Source organism: Engraulis encrasicolus, chromosome 24 (genome assembly GCF_034702125.1).
Source record: "Engraulis encrasicolus isolate BLACKSEA-1 chromosome 24, IST_EnEncr_1.0, whole genome shotgun sequence".
NCBI classification, from domain to species: domain Eukaryota; kingdom Metazoa; phylum Chordata; class Actinopteri; order Clupeiformes; family Engraulidae; genus Engraulis; species Engraulis encrasicolus.
The window spans coordinates 32558360-32578478 of record NC_085880.1 but is presented as its reverse complement, the minus strand read 5'-3'; the positions used below and the strand labels follow the sequence as shown (position 1 = coordinate 32578478).

General features: G+C 44.1%; 1 protein-coding gene across 7 annotated transcripts in view; it reads left to right on the top strand.

The window, feature by feature from the left end:
* The window catches only part of camk2g2 (calcium/calmodulin-dependent protein kinase (CaM kinase) II gamma 2), a 147272-nt gene extending 127612 nt beyond the window's left edge, over window positions 1-19660 (top strand). For all 7 annotated transcript variants that reach the window (XM_063191121.1, XM_063191120.1, XM_063191119.1 and 4 more), the window contains 4 exons: window positions 9415-9490; window positions 9791-9885; window positions 15555-15807; window positions 16376-19660. In XM_063191121.1, coding sequence (XP_063047191.1) covers window positions 9415-9490; window positions 9791-9885; window positions 15555-15787 — 404 coding nt within the window. In that variant the 3' untranslated portion in view covers window positions 15788-15807; window positions 16376-19660. The remainder of the gene's footprint in view (window positions 1-9414; window positions 9491-9790; window positions 9886-15554; window positions 15808-16375) is intronic.
* Window positions 19661-20119: the final 459 nt, after the last annotated feature.

The following is a 20119-nucleotide window of genomic DNA, read 5'->3' as shown; positions in this document are numbered from 1 at the left end:
GTTAGTCGCAATCACCTCAACCAGATGTTTCCTGTAGTTGCAGATCAGATTAACAAAAACAATCTGGATGTATCTGGTCTCCCTCTTCTTTAGAAAACTGCCTCTCGTCAGCAAGGTTTGTGGGATGTCTGGAGTGCATAGCTTTCTTGACTTGATGCCATAATCTCAATTGTTTTTTGTCAGGGCTTTGACTGGGCTATTCCAGAATGTGTATTTCATTATTATGAAGCCATTCTAAAGTCGATTAGCTTCTAAAGTATGGGTTGTTGTCACACATCAGCACCCATCCTCTTGTGTGCTTCAACTGTGTGACAGACTACCTCACTTTTTTTCTGTAAAATATCTCGATAAACTTCTGAGTTCATTGTTCCACTGATAATAGCAAACTGAAAAGGGCCTGAGGCAGCAAGGTAGCCGCATATAATGATGCTCCCGCCACCATACTCAAAGGTGGAGATGATGTTTTGGTGAAGGTGTGGTTGTCCAGTTCTCCTCCAAACATGACATTGTGTGTTCCCCTGAACAATTCAACTTTGGTTTCAACGTTGGTCTACAGAATATTTTGCAGTAATTCTATGAAGCATATAAATGTTTTTTCGCAAACCTCAAAGGTGCAGCAATATTTTTTTGGACAGAAACCCCATTCATTTTAGATTGGCAGAATGAATCCCATTTTAAGCTATTCTTGGTTATATCTCCTCTCTTGAGTATGGTGGCGGGAGCATCATTATATGCGGCTACCTTGCTGCCTCAGGCCCTTGACAGTTTGCTATTATCAGTGGAACAATGAACTCAAGTTTATTGTGATATTTTATAGAAAAAACGTGAGGAAGTCTGTCACACAGTTGAAGCACACAAGAGTATGGGTCCTGAAATGTGACAACAACCCATACTTTAGAAGCTAATCGACTTTAGAATGGCTTCATAATAATGAAATACACATTCTGAAATAGCCCAGTCAAAGCCCTGACAAAAAACAATTGAGATTATATGGCAATGAAGTCAAGAAAGCTATGCACTCCAGACATCCCACAAACCTTGCTGACGAGAGGCAGTTCTCTAAAGAAGAGGGAGACAAGATACAAACAGATTGTTTTGTCAATCTGATATGCAACTAAGGACAAGTCTGGTTGATGATATTGCAACTAACTGAGGGTTAAAACCTACTTAATGCAAGGGTGTACTTACTTATGCCCTGCTCTCCTGTGAATGTTATGGCCTTATGACCAATAAAAATATGATAACATGTAAATGTTTGGGTGGAATTAATTAAAGCAGACTCTGATTGATCCTTCTTGAGATTTCCGGGAAGATCAGACCATGTTTTATGATCAATTTTGACAGAAATGTAAGAAATTTCAAAGGGTGTACAAACTTTTTCCTGGGACTGTAGTCAGGACACACATATGGACACACACGCAAACGCACACACACAGTCTGTTGCAGAAGCTACACAATCTAGTGCAACACACAGTCTCCCTCTTCTGCACACATTTGCACAATTGTACACAAAATCCGCTGCTATTTCAATACAGATATATGCTTACACCCACACACTCTCTCACCTCCTCTCTGTCAGCACACATGCACTTCCACGAAAAGTTTTACAGTCTTACACACACACTCGACTGTGAGAAAATAGATCACAGTATCCATGTACTGCCTAGCACAATATAACCAGCAGTGCAAATATAGATACATCATATTGTAAGACTATATATATGTACCCTAGTCCAACATACACGCACACACACACGCACACACACACACACACACACACACACACTCACACACACACACACACACACACACACACACACACACACACACACACACACACACACACACACACACACACACACACACACACACACACACACACACACACACACACACACACACACACACACACACACACACCAGGATTGCATAAGATTCAGGATGTGGATGCCTCAACACACACACACACACACACACACACACACACACACACACACACACACACACACACACACACACACACACACACACACACACACACACACACACACAGAGGGAGTCAGTCCCTCAGCAGCCAACGTCCTAAAGAGTCGAGCAGGCAGCCAGCTAGAGAATCAGGCCTTTGTCCAGCCTGATCTGCATTTACATGATCTAAAGAAGCGCTCTGGAAATCCCCTCCAAGTGCCTGTCACAGCTACTGGGCATCACAGGACAGTAAAGGAGCACACATGTTTGGGGTACAGAGATATGAAGTGTGTGCGTGTGTGTGTGTGTGCATGTGATGGTTTGTATTGTATGGGAGAATATTTGTGCATATTTGTGTGAAGCAGGGATCAGCCTACGTGACTTTCAAATTATGTCCGGTTTTGACACCAACCTTTGCCGTTCACACGAATGAGAATCAAAACCGACAATCTCTGTCTCCAACCGTAAACACACCCACACACAATACTCAACAGTCAATTCCGATTTGTTGTTCTGGCACTGTGGGAACTAGTAACTGGTTACAGTGTCACATTACACAAAAAAGCAGCGAAGTGAATTTTGACCTATTGTTGTAAGAGAAGTTCAGCTGAGAATTTGCCTTATAGTTGTTTAGTTTGAGGTGTGTGTGTGTGATGGTGTGTTGGTGTGATTGGAGCAGCTTCAGTTCATTGACCCATGACTCAGGATGTTATGCAAAGCAGGTGATTGTCAGAGCCACTGCCTAGACTAGTGTTGTGCTGGTGGTCCCCAATGCTCTGCACGGTTGGCTGGTTGAGCACGTAATCTGAACCAATCAGAAGTCATCGCAAGCGTTCTACAGGAAGGGAGGCTCCTGTTGACCACAGAGGAATCTGTATGTATGAGTGTGTATGAGCAATGTCTACGTCCATACTGTCTTATGTCCATGTATGAGTACTGTCTATGTCTATACTGTCTATGTCCTTACCTAGATTAGTCTATGTCTGCATGGGATAGCAAGAAACGCAATTTCGAATTCTTTGTATGACCAGTGCATGTAAAGAAATTGACGATAAACTTGACTTGACTTGACTTGACTTGAAGCAGAGCAGAGCAGAGAGAGCAGAGCAGTGTGGAGATGGGCAGGGAGCATGGATGCACCCTCTCCTCTCCTCCCTCCAAACACACACGCACACAATTGAGTCTTATGTGCAGGGGCAGCTGAAGCAGGTCTATGGCCTGGGTAAAGGGCAGTGTGTTTGATGCTTGTTTGTGATGCCCAGAGCCATGGAATTGTGACAACCGGCATACAGGAAGTCGGTTTGTGACATGATTCGCGTAGATTCAAATAATTCTAGGCAGCGGCTGTCTTTCCCCTCAAGACTAGCACTACATGACAGGCAAAGAGGACATAAAAATGAAATAAAAATGAATTACATTTATTTACCTTTACTGCACTTTCTGTGTTTGATGGTCATTTCCTGGAACAATTTTGGAACTATGGGCATTTGTCATTGTGAAGTGTTCTAGCCTTGGTGGGCCCCTTTTAGCGGATGCATCAATCACATATAGAACTAGTGATTGGATACTCGCGAGAAATGGGCGTTAATCGCACTACCAAGGCCAGAACACTTCACATTGAGAAATAGTGTCAATGGAGATCTTAAAGGCTCCATGAGCCACCATGTTTGTGTAAAAATGGAACACTGAGGTCAGTGGCATTAGCCCAGCTCTTACTTCCAATGTCTCTGGTGACGTCAGCTCTACTCCCACACCTTGACGTCTCCTCTTCCAATGGGTGTACATCAGGTCCGAAGGAGTCTCTGAGCGCCGACAGCGCTGTGTCCAGCCAGTCCAGCACCTTCGAGGAGCCCACCACCCCCACCTTCGAAGCCCCTCCCCTTCTTCCCCCTCTACTTCCTCCTTCACCCATGCAGGCCCCGCCCAGTTCAACTCCTCCTACCCAATCCCAATGCTGTGTGCCTCCTCCACCACCAACCCCAGCCCAGTGTTGCCCACCTCCACCTCCACCTCTCCTCCCTCCTCCTCCCACCCAACCTCCAGCCCTGCTTCCACCTCCACCTACCAAGGCCCAATGCTGCCCGCCCCCACCTACCCTGGCCCAATGCTGTCCACCTCCACCCCCGACCAAAGGCCAGTGTTGTCCACCTCCACCCCCCTCTGCTCCACCTCTATTTCCACCTCCACCTAACCAAGCCCAGTGCTGTCCACCTCCACCAATGAAAACCCAGTGCTGTCCACCTCCACCAATGAGAACCCAATGCTGTCCACCTCCACCAATGAAAACCCAGTGTTGCCCACCTCTACCACCCTCCAAAGCCCAATGCTGTCCGGCAGTCCCTTGTAAGTTTATCAGTGATGATGACCCGCCACCATCCCTGAATGAAGACTCTTGAGTTCAATCCCACTGCGGTGTACCCACAGAGGTAGAACATTAGACTAGAGGTCACCCCGCTACCTTTTTCACTGCAATGCTGGCAGCCATTATTTTTAGGTATACCTGAGCAATGTGAATGAATGGAGAAAGGGCTCGGCCCTGTCAAAAAATGGCTTAATAATGTGAAACTTTCTATCAACTCACAGGGGTGATAGCAGTCCGGCGCCGCGCCGGAAATCCGGCGTAGCGTGGCTGTAGAAAAAAAATAAAATAATAATTTCCCCAATATTAATAAAATAATAAACTATCGCGTAGGCCTTCATTAATGTATGGTGAAAATAAATGAGCGCGCAACAGCCTGTTGTAAGAGACGCGAAAGGAACCCAAAAATGTATCAATTTGTTACGTCTTGCTCTTGAGTCACTCACCACAGCACTGGCGGCAGTCTTCTAGTTCTAGTGAAAGGAGAAGTAGATTGGCTGTCAGTATGCACAGTAAAGACAGTTCTAGGCCCCTACTGGTTAAATTACCCTTCTCAGATATTTTCACCGTCGACGGAGGCAAATCCAAAAATGGCATCTCGTTATACTGAAGAAACGGAAGAAAGTACTATAGGCCAAGTTTAGACCATTTGGATTCCGATAAAAATTAGCAACTATTGTTAGCACAAATCCACATGGCTTGCTAGTTGTGATGGGTGTGTTGAACCGTGTGGATGTCAGTGGAATACTAGTGAAATTCTGTGATCAATAAAACGTTTGAAGGTAAGGCCATTTAGTTATTAATTTGCCCACTGTGGCATGTTGGCTTGGGCCCGAATGATTTTGCCTTGCGCAGGTTACTCCAAAAACCTGACCATAAACGGCTTATTGATGCGCATAAACGGGCTTAGTGAGAGTATATGTTTGAAATAGGTTCGTCTATTTTCCTCATTTATGTGCGCTAAATGACTGCGCAATGTTGACAAACTTTGATGGAGATAGACGTTCTTTCAAAAAAGTCTGTATGCTCAAAACGGTAGGCTATGCTAAGCCCGTCATGATACTTTTTTTCTAGGTGTAGTGCGTAAATGTGGTCTGCATTGGAATAGCTGCTACCATTGCGACATGTCCAAATGACAATGGAATGCTTGGATCGCTAATGTTTGGCAAGCCTAGTTAGCCTACAGCCCTTGTAGGCTAGTGTGAGCTGAGTTCGTGGATTTTGGTCTACTGTTGATTGAGGGATGGTGTTTTGCGTCATTCCTGACAAACCACGTGTCAAACTGATTTCAGGGAGATGTTTATATTAGTTATGCTGACTAAACCAACGCGCTCTGTGAAAACCCCCAAACAGCCTCGCACAGGTTCACACAGCCTTTCTCTCTCGCGCGCTCCCTGTCGTAGCCCTTCTGCGTAATCGAATCCAGTTATTCCACGCACGATGCACAGGTTGTATTGTCTGCACGCTCTGGGCTACTTAATCCCTACTCTCGGGCAGGGTGCAATTATCAATATCAGACTCTCATGAACTTCAAATACTTGGCTTGCGTTCATGTGGCCACCACGGTGTCACCTAGACATGCGCAGTGAATGTTCATCTTATCTTCACGCCCTGTGCTATTTTCATGTAGTTCTAGCTTAATTCGGTCCTGACTTTGTTTTTGTTGCTTTCTGTTATCTTTTCAACTCGTACATTGTAATGGGCGTGTGTACACGCGAGTGATTGACTACAACCCAATGCGAAAGTCGCGCAGTAGTCACACAGGCTATATATACTGTCCTGTCCGTAATAACCACTGGTTCTGTCATCCGTGGAGTCGAAATATGCGATGTGAACGTGGGCCTGCATGTAGCCAATCATGCGCTTGTGCCCTAAATATCATGTACCGGTAATTTAAGGGCGTTTCCCTACAACGGAAAGGCAGGGGTTATAGCACAGCCCTTAAACAATCTGTGGTTATAGGTAGACCATGGGGCCACGAGTAGGCTATCTAAACGTATGTCCAGTAGCCTATACAAGTTATATGAGCAATGTCCCAATGAAAATGAAACTTATCAGCTTGCAGCAAATGTCATGTCATTTAAAAGTATTGCTCAATTAATTTGTAATCACCTCCTCTATTTTGGACAGTGTAGTTACTGTACTTTGGAGTAGTATTGCCTCCTACTGACCTGTCTTGGTATGGCTGCTACATATGTAGCTTTCAGTTAATTCAATGTGGTAAAATATGCACCATGTTTTCAGAAATGCATTCTGGTGTTGAAATGTTGCATTGGTTCAATACCCACCTCAATAACTTTAGTGCAACATCACAAGCCTAGAATGCATTTCTAACTGCATACGTTGGTATTCGTTTTTACAGCTAGAATTGAACGTGGTGGTCAGTTTCTTTCAGCCAAGTGCTGTTGCCTACCAACAGGGAAATGATCTGTGTTTTCGTGAATAACACTATAGAAATAATGCAAAAATGAAAACATTATCTTAAATGTTTGAATAATGTGTTTAAATAATAATAAGGCCTACATTACGTCTCATATGCAGTATGTCCCGTCGTCCCCCGGCCCCCCCTCCCCGACCAGGAAAAAAGTTCAGGCTCAGGATTTTTTTTCACTATCACCCCTGAACTCACTATACAAGGACAATAGTTGAAGTGTGCTGCTAAATATCTACCTAACTAGTTTGAACTGATTTCAAAATGTATTTTATGGACTCACGATTTAAGTAGATATTTAGCCTGACATTTCAAATCTGGTCTCTCATGAATGTGTCACTTCATATTCATAAAGTTTTTGGCCATTTTTTGACAGAGGTTGGTGTGTTCTCCATTGATTTGCACAGACTGAAAAGCACAGGTGTACCTTCAGTACAGAGAATGGAGGCGGCACTTGCCATTTTTCGGTGCATTGTGAATTACCGTGTCACCTCTAGTCTAGTGTTCTACCCAAGTGCTACTGGGTTACCCAATACTGGGGTGCTCAGTACATTGTGGGAGCTGTATGTCTCAAAAAGGCAGACTGTGCGATCTTGGGCCAAGATTAGAAATACACTCCAGTAGTGTCCTTGTACCAAGATGCTTCATGAAGATACTGTAGTGTAGTGACCTGTGTTTTCAAGACACCTGAGTGACCATTTGACCTTATGCTGAGTGACCATTTGACCTTATGTGGTAGTGCTCTGTGCAGAGCACCTGATGCTTTGGGGGGCTATTCCACAAATATTGATTACTGATGGCAAGCCTGGCTGCTGAAAAAGAGCCTTGCAATTTTAACCAGACCAATGGAATAGAAATGTTGCCAATTTGGCCACTCAGGCCATTGTGAATTAGACTTGCCATGTTTATCTCGGTTGTAATCATTTCTCAGAACAGCTCCCCCATGATCATGTGCAGCATTTCCTCTTCTTATTTCCCAGTCTGAACAGACTGAATGCTGTCAGGTGATATTTCTTTTCAACTTTATTATGCTGCAACCCTCCAACTCTGTCTCTTCGGAAGGCAACAGGTCTTGATTTTAGGCTTTCCGCACCCAAAGTGCCACAGTAATTCCATGGCTGTGTTTTTCATCTCATTGAAAGGATGAGTTTGTATGTTTCAGCCGATGTGCACTAATGTGTTTATATACGTACACAAGCACAAGACATGATGGCAGGGTGAAGAGCTGGCAGACTGGTGGTGTTTCTTCTTCTGTGTGGCTGCTGCCCTCTGCTGGTTCCAATGCTGTACTGACAGGATGACCTTTCCAACTGATGTTGACCCTGTCATTGCGGCAGCTAGTGGTTGAAGCTCTGCTGTGTGTGTGTGTGTGTGTGTGTGTGTGTGTGTGTGTGTGTGTGTGTGTGTGTGTGTGTGTGTGTGTGTGTGTGTGTGTGTGTGTGTGTGTGTGTGTGTGTGTGTGCGTGTGCGTGTGCGTGTGCGTGTGCGTGTGCGTGTGTGTTGTATAGTCTCCACACTGTAGATCCTTTTGACCTTTTCTCTGCTGTGCTGCTGTTCTGTCCCGATAAGTGAACATGTGACTCATCATCACACTGCATGCAGCTGTTGTGTGTCTGTGTGTGTGTGTGTGGTGCATGCAAGCGTGTGTGTGTTTGGCTTGGTGTGGTTTTGTTTTCTTGGTGTGCGGATGTGTCGTCGCCCGTGTCTGCCTGACTGTGGCTCTGCTTCCAGCTGCCTCCCAGCCCCATGAGGAGGCCAGGTGTGCTACCAAGTGCTCTGCTGTCTCTGCTTTAAACGGCGCAGGCTTGGGCCAGAGCCCAGCCCCAGCCCCAGCCCCAGCCCCCGACCGTGAGCCCGCTCCTGCACCAGCCACCACACCCAGAGGGGGCAGCACTGGTGGTACGCAGCCGTGTAAGTGCAGCCATGCGCTGCTGCCTGGATTACGGACAGAAGATTTCATTTCCTCTTCCTTTGACTTCCCTCTTTCACCTCTGCTGCTCGTCAAATTCCACTTTCCGCCTGCTGACAACTTTGATTTCTTCATGTCATCTGACAGAGCAGATTTATAAAATAACCCAAAAAATTATTTGATCATTCATATCGACTTCGCTTGTGTGACGTAATGGTCAGGTTCTGCCACAAAGCGTTGTGGATGAATGGGTCATTGTGCTCTATATCAGAACTGCACAGGTTAGCAAAAACCAAACATTTGTTCAGCGTGCATATCTTCTTAGTCTTTTCCCTACTTTCTCAGTGTCTCTCTCTCTCTCCAAAAATCTTAGATTCGCCGTCAACAATTTGCTCTCTCCCTCGCCTGGTATTCTGTCAGTGTGTGTTGTTCTCTCTCCTCCTTTGGGATGTAAACATGGACATGTGAGTGCTGCCAGGTCTGAAGAGATTGAGTGGTAGGCAGAGTTGTATAAAGCAGTAGGAGGAAGTACTCTTACGTACAAATGCAATTTACAACACTAGTGGTTATTATTACATCGTTTCAACTCCGGTGGTAGGGAGGGCTAGTGCTTGAGTACTGCATGCATGGATGGATCCAAGTCTATTGATGCAAAGCCTCCATGGACTCCAGATCTCCTGTGTTCCTCTGACGGTGTTGTCTTTATCCTTCTGGCTCCTCTGCCTTTCTTGTGCTCTATTTGACATCCAGCTCGCAAACAAGAGATCATCAAGATCACCGAACAGCTGATTGAGGCCATCAACAATGGAGACTTTGAAGCCTACACGTGAGTGTAAACGCACGCACGCACACACACACACACACCAGCACCAGCACCAGTAGGAAGTTACACACATATGCTGTACACACATACTACATGGAATGCTGTAATGGTAGACATTCAGGGGTAAGGGTCATGGACCCATGGCTTCTCTTCTTGTCTCTCACACGCAGGAGAATCTCTTATGCTGGTCACACACACACACACACACACACACACACACACACACACACACACACACACACACACACACTTTTGTTGAAGGAAGTGAGCTGATGCTTTCTGTGGTGTCCTCTCACCCTACAGGAGAATCTGTGACCCGGGCCTGACCTCCTTTGAGCCGGAGACGCTGGGCAACCTGGTGGAGGGCATGGATTTCCACAAGTTCTACTTTGAGAACCGTAAGTACCCCCTCTCACCCCCTCCATCACTCCTTCCAACTGCTTCCTTCAGGTCGATGCTACAATGCACCGCTATTCTAGCACACTAAAATAGATTCCAGAAATCCTTCATGCCCTCAGCTATACTGCCCTACAAAGTCAAAGTGTAGTAATAAGTACACCTTTTGTGAAAATTGGATTTAGACTGAACATGGTCTTCATTACCTTCTTTGTCTTCTGACAAAGCTGTATGATTCAAATGTGTCCCGTTCTAGGTACAGTATATCACGTAAGTGAGTACACCCCTCACAGTTTTGCAGATTTGTGACGATTCGAGCAAACACAGCCCCCTCTCTACCAGATTTTAATTTGGGGTGTACTCACTTTTGTGAGTACATGTTCAAACATTATTGGCTGTATTTTGTTTTTTTCTGAGTGAACAAGAAATTTAAGCGGTTAAATATGTTGTTAAAAGGTCACAAATCATTGTGTCAAAGTGAAATTTCTGTAATGCTTTCCTATGAGAAGATATACTCACAAATCTGCAAAAACTGTGAGGGGTGTAATCACTTTCGTGATGTACTGTATATTGCGATGTCAAATTTGCAGTAACTACAATATCCAACCTAATGCCAATACTTTGAAGGCCTTTTTCTTCATTTCAATTTTGGCATAGTTACTGTACTGCCTTTGTAAGGTAGTATAGCCCTACTCAACACAAGATGAACATTTCCAGCTATCCAGCCTCAGCATACTGTACATTGTCTTGTTTATGTCATGTCCTGCTTTGTCATGCCTTGTTTAACCCATTGATTCCTAAAGCACTTGCAAAAGGCTGCTGAATATCTAAGCCCCTTTTAAGAAATGGTACCCTCAGCCTATAAAAACAAAATATCTCAGCCTGCTAAGACCCCCATCTTGCATAAGAATGTGTTCATTCAACTCTAACATACCAAGATTTTTTTTATAAAATTGTCTTAGATCTCATGAGCCTGAATGTTGCGTTATGCAGCTCTAGGCACCAGGGCTAATGTTGCGCAAGACAACATCCAGCATCAATGGGTTAATGTCTGTGAGGATGATTGGAGACACACCAAGACAATTTTCTATTTCATGTGTGACAGACAATAAAGACCCGATCTTATCTTTTAAAATAAGTATGGACTTCTACAAGCTCTACTTTGAGAACTGTTAGTGAGAACTTCAGCTGAGCCTCTACTTGGAGCCTGAAAAAAATCTGTATCTTATTTAAAAGAATGCAGTGGCACAGGTGCTGCACAATACAAAATAACTGAAGTAAATCATAAATGTCCGCAACACTGTTAATGCTTCCAGTTGTTTCATGTCACGTTTCGGACCTCAGTCCTTCTTCAAGTGCAACCTCATTTAACCCATTTATGCCTAAAGGTCAGATTAGACTTCTGCAACTGCGCTCATCAAAACTCGCGTGGGAGTGGCCACGAACCAACATTGTATTCATGCATCTGCGAGTTCTGCGAGGTCCGAGGTCTCATTTGAAATTGCGCGATTAGGCTACTTTCACTACATTGTAAGCACTGCGGTCATTAAGCAATGTTGCTTTCTATCCCTGTTAGCTAGGTATTTTCACACAAATTGCAAAGGCAATGCACTGGTATCATTATTTGACATACCCAGTCTGTTTTCACGAGCAGAAAATGCAAGCATGTAAAGACAGTTGATTCTGCCGATGTGTGTTTACATTCGGTGAAGGAACGGTAGTAAAACCGCAGGCATTGTGCCACGAGTGTTCAACTGATGCATTGTTTGTTACTTAGCTTGTAGCTTCGTGTATTTACACACATTACACACAAGGCATTAATAAAGTTTTTAACAGAATATAGCTCTGCTCTCGCAAACTACTGGCATTGCACTGCCACAAGAACAGAACAAGGAAGTAGCGAGACGACCAATCATAACGCCTTTTTGTCTGCGCACTCCGTTTCTGTCCGACGGATAGTTAGAATTTTTTCGAGGCGCTCGACGACGGGCGCAGAGCCTCTGAGAGGGGGGTGTGGACTCGCATAGACAGAAAACGGACGGACGCAGAGGCTATGCGTCCGAAGCATAAATCTAGCTTAAGGCACCAGCAGAAAAACGCCTGCTAAATGCCTAAACCCTTTTTGGGAAAAGGTGTCCTCAGCCTATAAAAACCTAAATATCGCAGCCTCCAAAGCACATCAAAACATGAATTAAGTTGCACTTAAAAGCTACGGTAAGGCCCTCGCCTTGCATTGGAATGTGTTCATTCAGCTCTACTATAACCACATCTTTCATTTTAAAAAAAATCTCAAATCTCATGAGCCTGAATGCTGCGTCCATGCATGTTCAGGTACCTTGGTCAATGTTGCATATACACAGAATACAACATCAATAGCTTAAAGGGACATGGTCATGGACATGCAGGAAATGGTCAAAAAAGGTACTGCAACTATGCTGCTCATTGAAACTGGGCTGCCTATTGCCAAATTTGATGTTTACATGAATGTTTACTAGGTAATAAATGACAAAAGACCAAAAAAGGTCGGCGTCTGCGCCTGCACTTAAGACGTTTCGGAGCTAGTCCATTGTCAATGTCTCCAGTAGTAGTAGTAGCTACTGGAGACATTGAGAATGGACTAGCTCCGAAACGTCTGTTTCTCCAGCCTCCAAGCCTTGTGTCCGCCTCCTTTTTTCCATTATCTTGAGTGATTACTACTAAGTAATAAACAAATATTTTCTGGTATTGTCCAAGTACAGTCATTTTTGCAGCTAAAAATGGCTATTTTTGGACATTCAAAATGGGGGACCATGGAGAAGATCCCCCTTTTCATGTATGAAAAGTGAAATTTTTCCAGTCATAACGAATACTTAGAATTTGATGGTGGTGGTAAGTATTCATGAAAAAGGTAACATTAGTGAATGGGCAGCATGAATTCTGGAAATAAAGAACTAAAAATCTCACACAGTGTCCCTTTAAGGAGCATCAGCAGTTCTGGTTGATGTAAGAGAAAATGCTAGTACTTCAACCTCGAGATTCATACAAGGTAATCGTACAAGTTCTGCTTAGAGAACCAAAAGTACAGACTCTTGAGCAAGTCAGATAAGCATTTCGAATGGGCACTGCCGTGGTTCTCTGTCGGCCTGTATGTGTCATTTGAGAAACGCAAGTAGAGTACGGACTTCCTAAAATTCTACGACTAGATAATTAGAGAACCTTAACTGCAGACTTTCAGAAGCACAACTACAGACTGCAGAATACAGACTGTACTACATGTACTGTCAACAAATTTTACTTTGAGAATCTTAAGCACAGTAGAGTACATCTTAAGATAAATTGGTTCCCTTCTTCACGGGAGTGCTTTTTCCAAATGATTATTCAGGCCGGTCAGGCAAACTACGCAACCCAATACCAGCTTTGAGGCTGAGGTATGTGCTGCTGCCAAGGAGTTGAGAAGGATTGCCCTTCCCTTCCCTTCCCTTCCTTCACCTTGCCTTGCCTTGCCATCGTGTTCGTTGGCAATGTATGAGTTACAGCTTCAGAAAAGATATCTGTCCGACCTTTTTCCTGACAAATAAAAATGCTGTTTGATCTTTTAGGCAGGCTGCTCTCTTTTCACTGGGCATCCGTCTTTGCCCATTCGTGTTAGCCGAGGATCACGCCACATGATGAATGTAAACCGACAGTCCGCCAGTATTTAAAAGTCTTTGTGGATCTGATTTATTTTTTTCCACGTAGCCACCCCCCCTGGGCTCAGGTCTTCAGGGACCGTCATGATGAATGGGGAATGGGGGGCTCTGAACCCAGTCAGTGGAGCGGCCTGCATACTGATGCAAACCTGTTCAGAATAGCATTTGCAGTCTGTCGAAGCTCCCTTAAACAAGACTCGCTGTGAAAGAGCAGACTGGACAAAACTGTGTAGACACGTCTCTTTTGGAGTGGGATACCTGCCATGAATATAAAAACTGCACTATGCTTCATCCATTCAAGCTGTAAACCTACAGTACTGTGTTACTATGAAAAGAGAAAATGTGTCTCTCACTGATTAAACAAGAGCAGCAGCACTTCTACCATTTTGGGGCCCTAGGCAGGGTATAGACATGGGGCTCTTTTCAATTATTTTTGCTGGTATTTACTATAGCAAGGTTGACTGTTGGGAGCCCCTAGGTAATTGCCTAGTAGCCTATACCCATTTTAACAAATACTTATCACCACAGTCAAATTATAAGTATTCAATGTGACTGAGAATATTGCACTTTTCATACATGAAAATGGTGACTTCTCCATTCTCCGCCATTTTGAATTTCCAGAAATAGACATTTTTAGATGCAAAACGTACTTTCCTTTGGTCATAATAGTAAATATTGGTTTGACATTCAGAAAATATTCATCAAAAGATCACATTTGGCAATAGGCAGCAGTTTCATTGAGCTGCATTGTTGCAATACCTACTCTGGTCACCTTGCGCCACTATCTTACACGGGGCACCTTTAATAAGATTTTATATCTATGTCTAATATTTTATGTCTAAAATAAATCTTGAAATCTCCCTTTATATATTTCACTGATTTATAAAGAATTCAACCACAACAAAAAAGGTAAATAACCATCATTTTTAAAAATGTCCCATATTGTGGACTTGTACTGTTATTCCACTGTAGGCGGACTTATACTGTTCTTCCACAATCCAGAATTGTAAATACCTGGTAACATTTGATTTTTAACATTGACATTAAAAAATCTTATTCTATTATAATTAATACGCTTTTGTTCACTGACTTCAAGAAAAATCAAAATAAAGAATGTAATGTTCAAACTGCAAATTAAAAAAAACATATATTGTTCAAAATGTGAAAATGTGGACTTGTATGGTTCTTCGTCTCAGGGCCTCAATTGTACTGTACATCAAACATGGTTTCTGACACATAAGTTATTAAGTACATTTATGTACTATACATAACAGGTATGCGACTACTGTATGGTGTTAATTAAGAAAGGAAACACTTGGGGGGGGGGGGGGCGCTGTGGCGCAGCACGCTAAGCCCCCCCACATTTGGGCTTGCATGCCCATCCACGGGGTTCGAGTCCGGCCGGGGTCATTTCCCGATCCTCCCCTGTCTCTCTGTCCCATTCGCTTCCTGTCACCATCTTCAACTGTCCTGTCAAATAAAGGCATAAAAGCCCCTAAAAATATATATATATAAGAAAGGAAACACTTGTGACCCACTCATTCTGATGTTTTACCAAAGATTGTCATGATGGTAACCAATACGAAGCATTCTTCGCGTTACCAATGCAACAGAGTGGGTTCAGTATCTTTCTTTCTGAGTACTCCATCTAGCATGTCCCGATTTCTCTAAATCCTGAGTAAGGATTTATCCGCGATAAGGTATTTATATGTTCATACACAAATTTGTGTATTTGAATTGTATGAAGTAAGTAATTACAAGACTAGTGGTTTGATACTACATGGTTTCAACTTTGTAGTATCATACTACTAGTGTTGTGATTACATCTTTAAGAGTACTTCTACTTCTACTTTATACAACTCTAATTTGAGATGCTTTAATATCCTGATCATATTCAGGATACTGAACTGCATATAAACTCACTCAACTGATTCTGGATGGAACTCCTTATGATCTGTCTCCTCCTCATCAAGCGTGTCTGGTTTCATGTCTTCCTCTTACAGTGCTGAGCAAGAACAGCAAGCCGGTGCACACCACCATCCTGAACCCGCACGTGCACCTGATCGGGGAGGACGCGGCGTGCATCGCCTACATCCGGCTGACGCAGTACATGGATGGCCAGGGCCGCCCGCGCTCCTGCCAGTCAGAGGAGACGCGCGTCTGGCACCGCCGCGACGCCAAGTGGCTCAACGTGCACTTCCACTGCTCTGGGGCGCCCGCCGCACCGCTGCAGTGAGCACACACACACCGCCTCAGGTATGCAAGCGCGCACACACACACACACACACACGGTAGCACTTTATTTTAGGGATACATCTATTAGCACTAATACATACCATTTCCCTGTACAAGTAACTTGTAAGGTATGTACAAAGCAAAATCAAACATTTGTTAGGCATGTATTCACAAATGTCTTGTTCATGCACAATAAGGGATTTATTACCAATTTAACCTTAGTAAGGACCTAGTAGGCCTTAGCATTTGCTTAGCCTTACAAGTTACTTATGCAAGCATTAACATTGTATGTATTAGTGCTAATAGATGTATCCCTAAAATAAAGTGTTAACACACACACACATACACACACACACACACACACACACACACACACACACACACACACACACACACACACACACACACACACACACACACACACACACACTCCACAGCACTGATACATTGAGCAGAGACACACCGCCTCAGGTATGCACACACACGCATGCACGCACACAACCTTGCAGCCTATTTTATTCATTATTACAATGGAAAGGTGACCTTTTTGTTTTGGTTTGTTTTTGTCCTCTCTGCCTATGCCCTCCAGCTTGCCTGAAGTCTGAAGCAAATTTGGGAGCATTTCTTCTCCGTGGTGGTCTTGGACGCCGGAGGAGTCTGGCTGGAAGAGACCTCTTGAAGATTTGGAAACCACACAAAGGGATACATAACCAAGATGAAAAAGAAAAAACAGCATAAATATATATATATATTTAAAACCCGCCCGGCCCGGCCCAGCCCGGCTCGGGCAATACCACCACCACTACTACTACCACAACCTCCTGTAGAGTCCCCTCGTGCCCCCTCTCCGTCTCCTACACAGGGTGGCACAGGGATGCCTGGGACTCTCCTAGTCTTCTGGATGGTGCATGCTTCTGCTAGCCCCCAAGGGGGCGCTGTCTTGTCCTTTTCTTCATCTTTATTTTTATTTGCCTGTTGTTCTGAGAAGTTTATTTTTCTGCTTTTGTTTACTTTGGGGTTTTTTGTTTGTTTTTGTTGTTTTTGTTGTTGTTTTTTATATATATATATAAAAGGGTGTTTCAAAGTATTAACGTGTGCAACCTGTATGGAATTTTTTTTGTCTGCAACTTCTCGTCAAATCCAGAGGACTGAAAAAGTATGTAAGGGTCAAGTGCAGTTCAGAAATGTGAATGGTGTTCCTTTATTTGTTTTTTGTTTTTGTTTTTTAAGAGCACACACCTGCAGTATGGTATTGATTGGTGATGTGAGAGCTCATTTGTTGCTGTTGTGTAATTGAATCTTAACATGATTATTCTTTTGTATGCAGAGATAATGGGGCCTCCAGGGGGGAAAGGGGATGGAGACTAAACTATGTCCAACTAATATCAGCAGTCAAGAGCACCAAAGTGTAGAGTAGTCAAACTTTAGACATTGAAGAGATGTTTTAGCTTTTTGGTGGGTAGGGAAGGTTTGGAATGGAATGTGGGAGTGTTTTTTTTGTTTGTTTGTTTGTTTTTAAGTATTCTCTCATGTTTTTGTGAAACTCTTGTTTTTTTATCTCCTGAATGATGCTGTATTGAAAGTATTTTGCGTTTAACAGAATTGTTTTTAAAGGGTTTTTGGGGTGGGTGGGTCACTCATCAGGGGCTTTATTTAACATAATGTATACATAGATATTTATACGGAGGTTTTGAAAAAAAGTATTTGGCGTCAGGCTATAGGCAGCGAAATCGTGTGCAGTGCATCAGAGGGAGTCAGTTGTGTGTCTGAGAAACGGAGCAGGGGAGAGCGTTTGTTATTCAGCTCATAGCTGGCAAGGTTGTGCTTTTCCTTTTTTTAAATTCAGAATTCCCTTTCCTCTTTTTTTTCTCTTACCACCTCCGTTGCGCACACGGGAGCCAGACGCCATTAGCGGATGGATCTGATAGGCTGAGGCCCACTCCTGCTCCAGCCCACTCTTACTCTCCTGTTCCTTTAACCACCAATTTCCTCCGTTCTTCCTCCTTTCCTGGGTGTCCAAAACCTGAAGTTGCAGAATAATCACCAGTTATGTATGTTGTGACTTTCCCCTCTCTCTCTCTTTCTCTCTCTGTTTTTTTTAGTTCACTGTTACTGCCTCCAGAGCATTAGGGGGCGATAAACATAATGACGAGGACCACCACTCCCATGAGTACTCCTGCACACAGGCACTGATTTCCAAGCCCTTTTTTGAAAAAAGAAAAAAAAAACTAGTGTATTTTTATTTTTATTTTTTTTGTATAGTCTATGAAGCATGTTTGGTTGGTTGGTTGTTCGGTTTGTCGTCACGCGGTGTGGGCGGGGGAGGGGGGTGGTCTGGGGTGTTGAGTGGAGGAGGGATGGCCTGCACTGTTTTTGCACATAAGCTTAGGACTCTATGCTGTTCTGTTCACACCACAGTGGACTCTCTCTCTCTCTCTCTCTCTCTCTCTCTCTCTCTCTCTCTCTCTCTGCAACTTCAGGTTGTACCTTCCGGGTCATGCCCCTCCACCCCCTCTCGCTCTCCCTCTTTCTCTTTCTCTTTCTCACGCACACACTCTTTACTTTCACTTTTTGAAATGTCAGGAGAGAGACCCTTACATCCAGCCCGTAGCTAAGCTAAGCTAAGCTAAGGAGGCCTAACTCCGTAGTGTTCGTCCTCCCCCACACTTTGCCTGTCCAGTGTCCTCAAAGTGTCCTGTTCTGAAATTGTGTCGTCTTTTTGTTGTCTACTTCCTACGAGCCTGTTCCCTTGCCCCACTCCCTCGAACTCTTATGCTGTTTGTCGTTTCTTTGTAGCAAGATTGTGAGGAGAAGGCAGAAGAAGCACATGGGATGCTAGGGGTATGTTGACGGATTGATCACATGACCCACTAACTGCCATATGATTGGTGGCGGTAGCCAGGGCAGTGGGCAGAAGGATAAAGGGTGAAACGAACCCAAGACTGAGGAAGTCTAAAGCTGAAGGCAATCGGGAGGTTTGATGATCGTGATGTTTTGTTTGATTGTTTGTTTGACGTTTTTTCCGTTGGTGAATGTTCGTTCTTCCCGTTGGTGTTTTGTGGTGTTGGTGTCAAGTGAGGCGACTCTGGTCTTTGTTATGGGAGGAGCTGTACATAAAATCACGAGGTGATGCCTACCAGAGAGATGAAGCCAATCAGTCAAACCCTCCACCCCCCTCTCTCTCCGTACACACCTTTGTGCTTGCACTTACACACTTAAACACAATCGCACACACACTTTCTAGACACTTTTTACACATCAAACTGGTGAAATGTTTATGTTCGTAACTGACACATGAAGTTACACAAGTGGATTTAGAGAGGCGTACACATAAACAAACACACACACACACACACACACACACACACACACACACACACACACACACACACACACACACACACAGGTGGATTTAGAGAGGTGCGCACACACTCTGTACACGCACACACACATGTGCAATGAGCTCCCTTTAAACTAAGAACATATCTGTGTGTCGATGGTGTAACAATTTCAGCACTGTATTTCTTTCTCACTGTGTTCTAGTAGAAACTGTTCTGTGTGTAACTGTGTGTGATGCAGAGGGGCCGGGATTGCCTTGTGGCCCTTGCTGATGTTCGTGTCGAGGCGTTAGTGCTTTGTTCCATAGTGTTCCTCAATACAGGGCAGAGAGGAGATTAGGGGGAAAAAAATAAGGAATTCACTTTCAGGAGAGAACAAAAAAATAACAACTGTGGTCTACCTGGGGGGGCTTTTAAGATTTTTATTTTAAAAAGAGTTGAAGTCCAAATTCTGCCCCCCCCCCCAGTTCTCTTTACACGTGTTGTTCATTGGTGAGCCCCACCCACCCGAGCCCCTGTCCACTTTACCCACGATGCAATGGGGCACCTAAGTCACGCCCTCTACTTCCTGGTTCATGGGGCAGAGGGAGTCAAAAAATGATAACTGGGCTTGAAAATGAGTGATTTTTGGATTTGTGGTGCATAGGTGGAGGTCCAAGGTTTCGATTGGTGTCAAAAAAACACTCATTTTCAAGCCCAGTAATTTTTTTTTTACTCCCCCTGCCCCATGAACCAGGAAGTAGAGGGCGTGACTTAGGTGCCCCANTGCCGATAACATGCCCACCCCATGCCACCACCACTCCTCAGGGGGCAATGTGGTTTTTGCCCTGTCAGTCCTATAGGGTCACCACCCCATCCCAGTGACCTTCCCTTTACCCCACAAAACACCACCTCAGCCCACCTCCTGCATGTAAACAGTGGTGGTGTTTGACAGCGGGAGTTATCGGGACACACACACACACACACACACAACACACATGTCCTGTGTGTTGGTC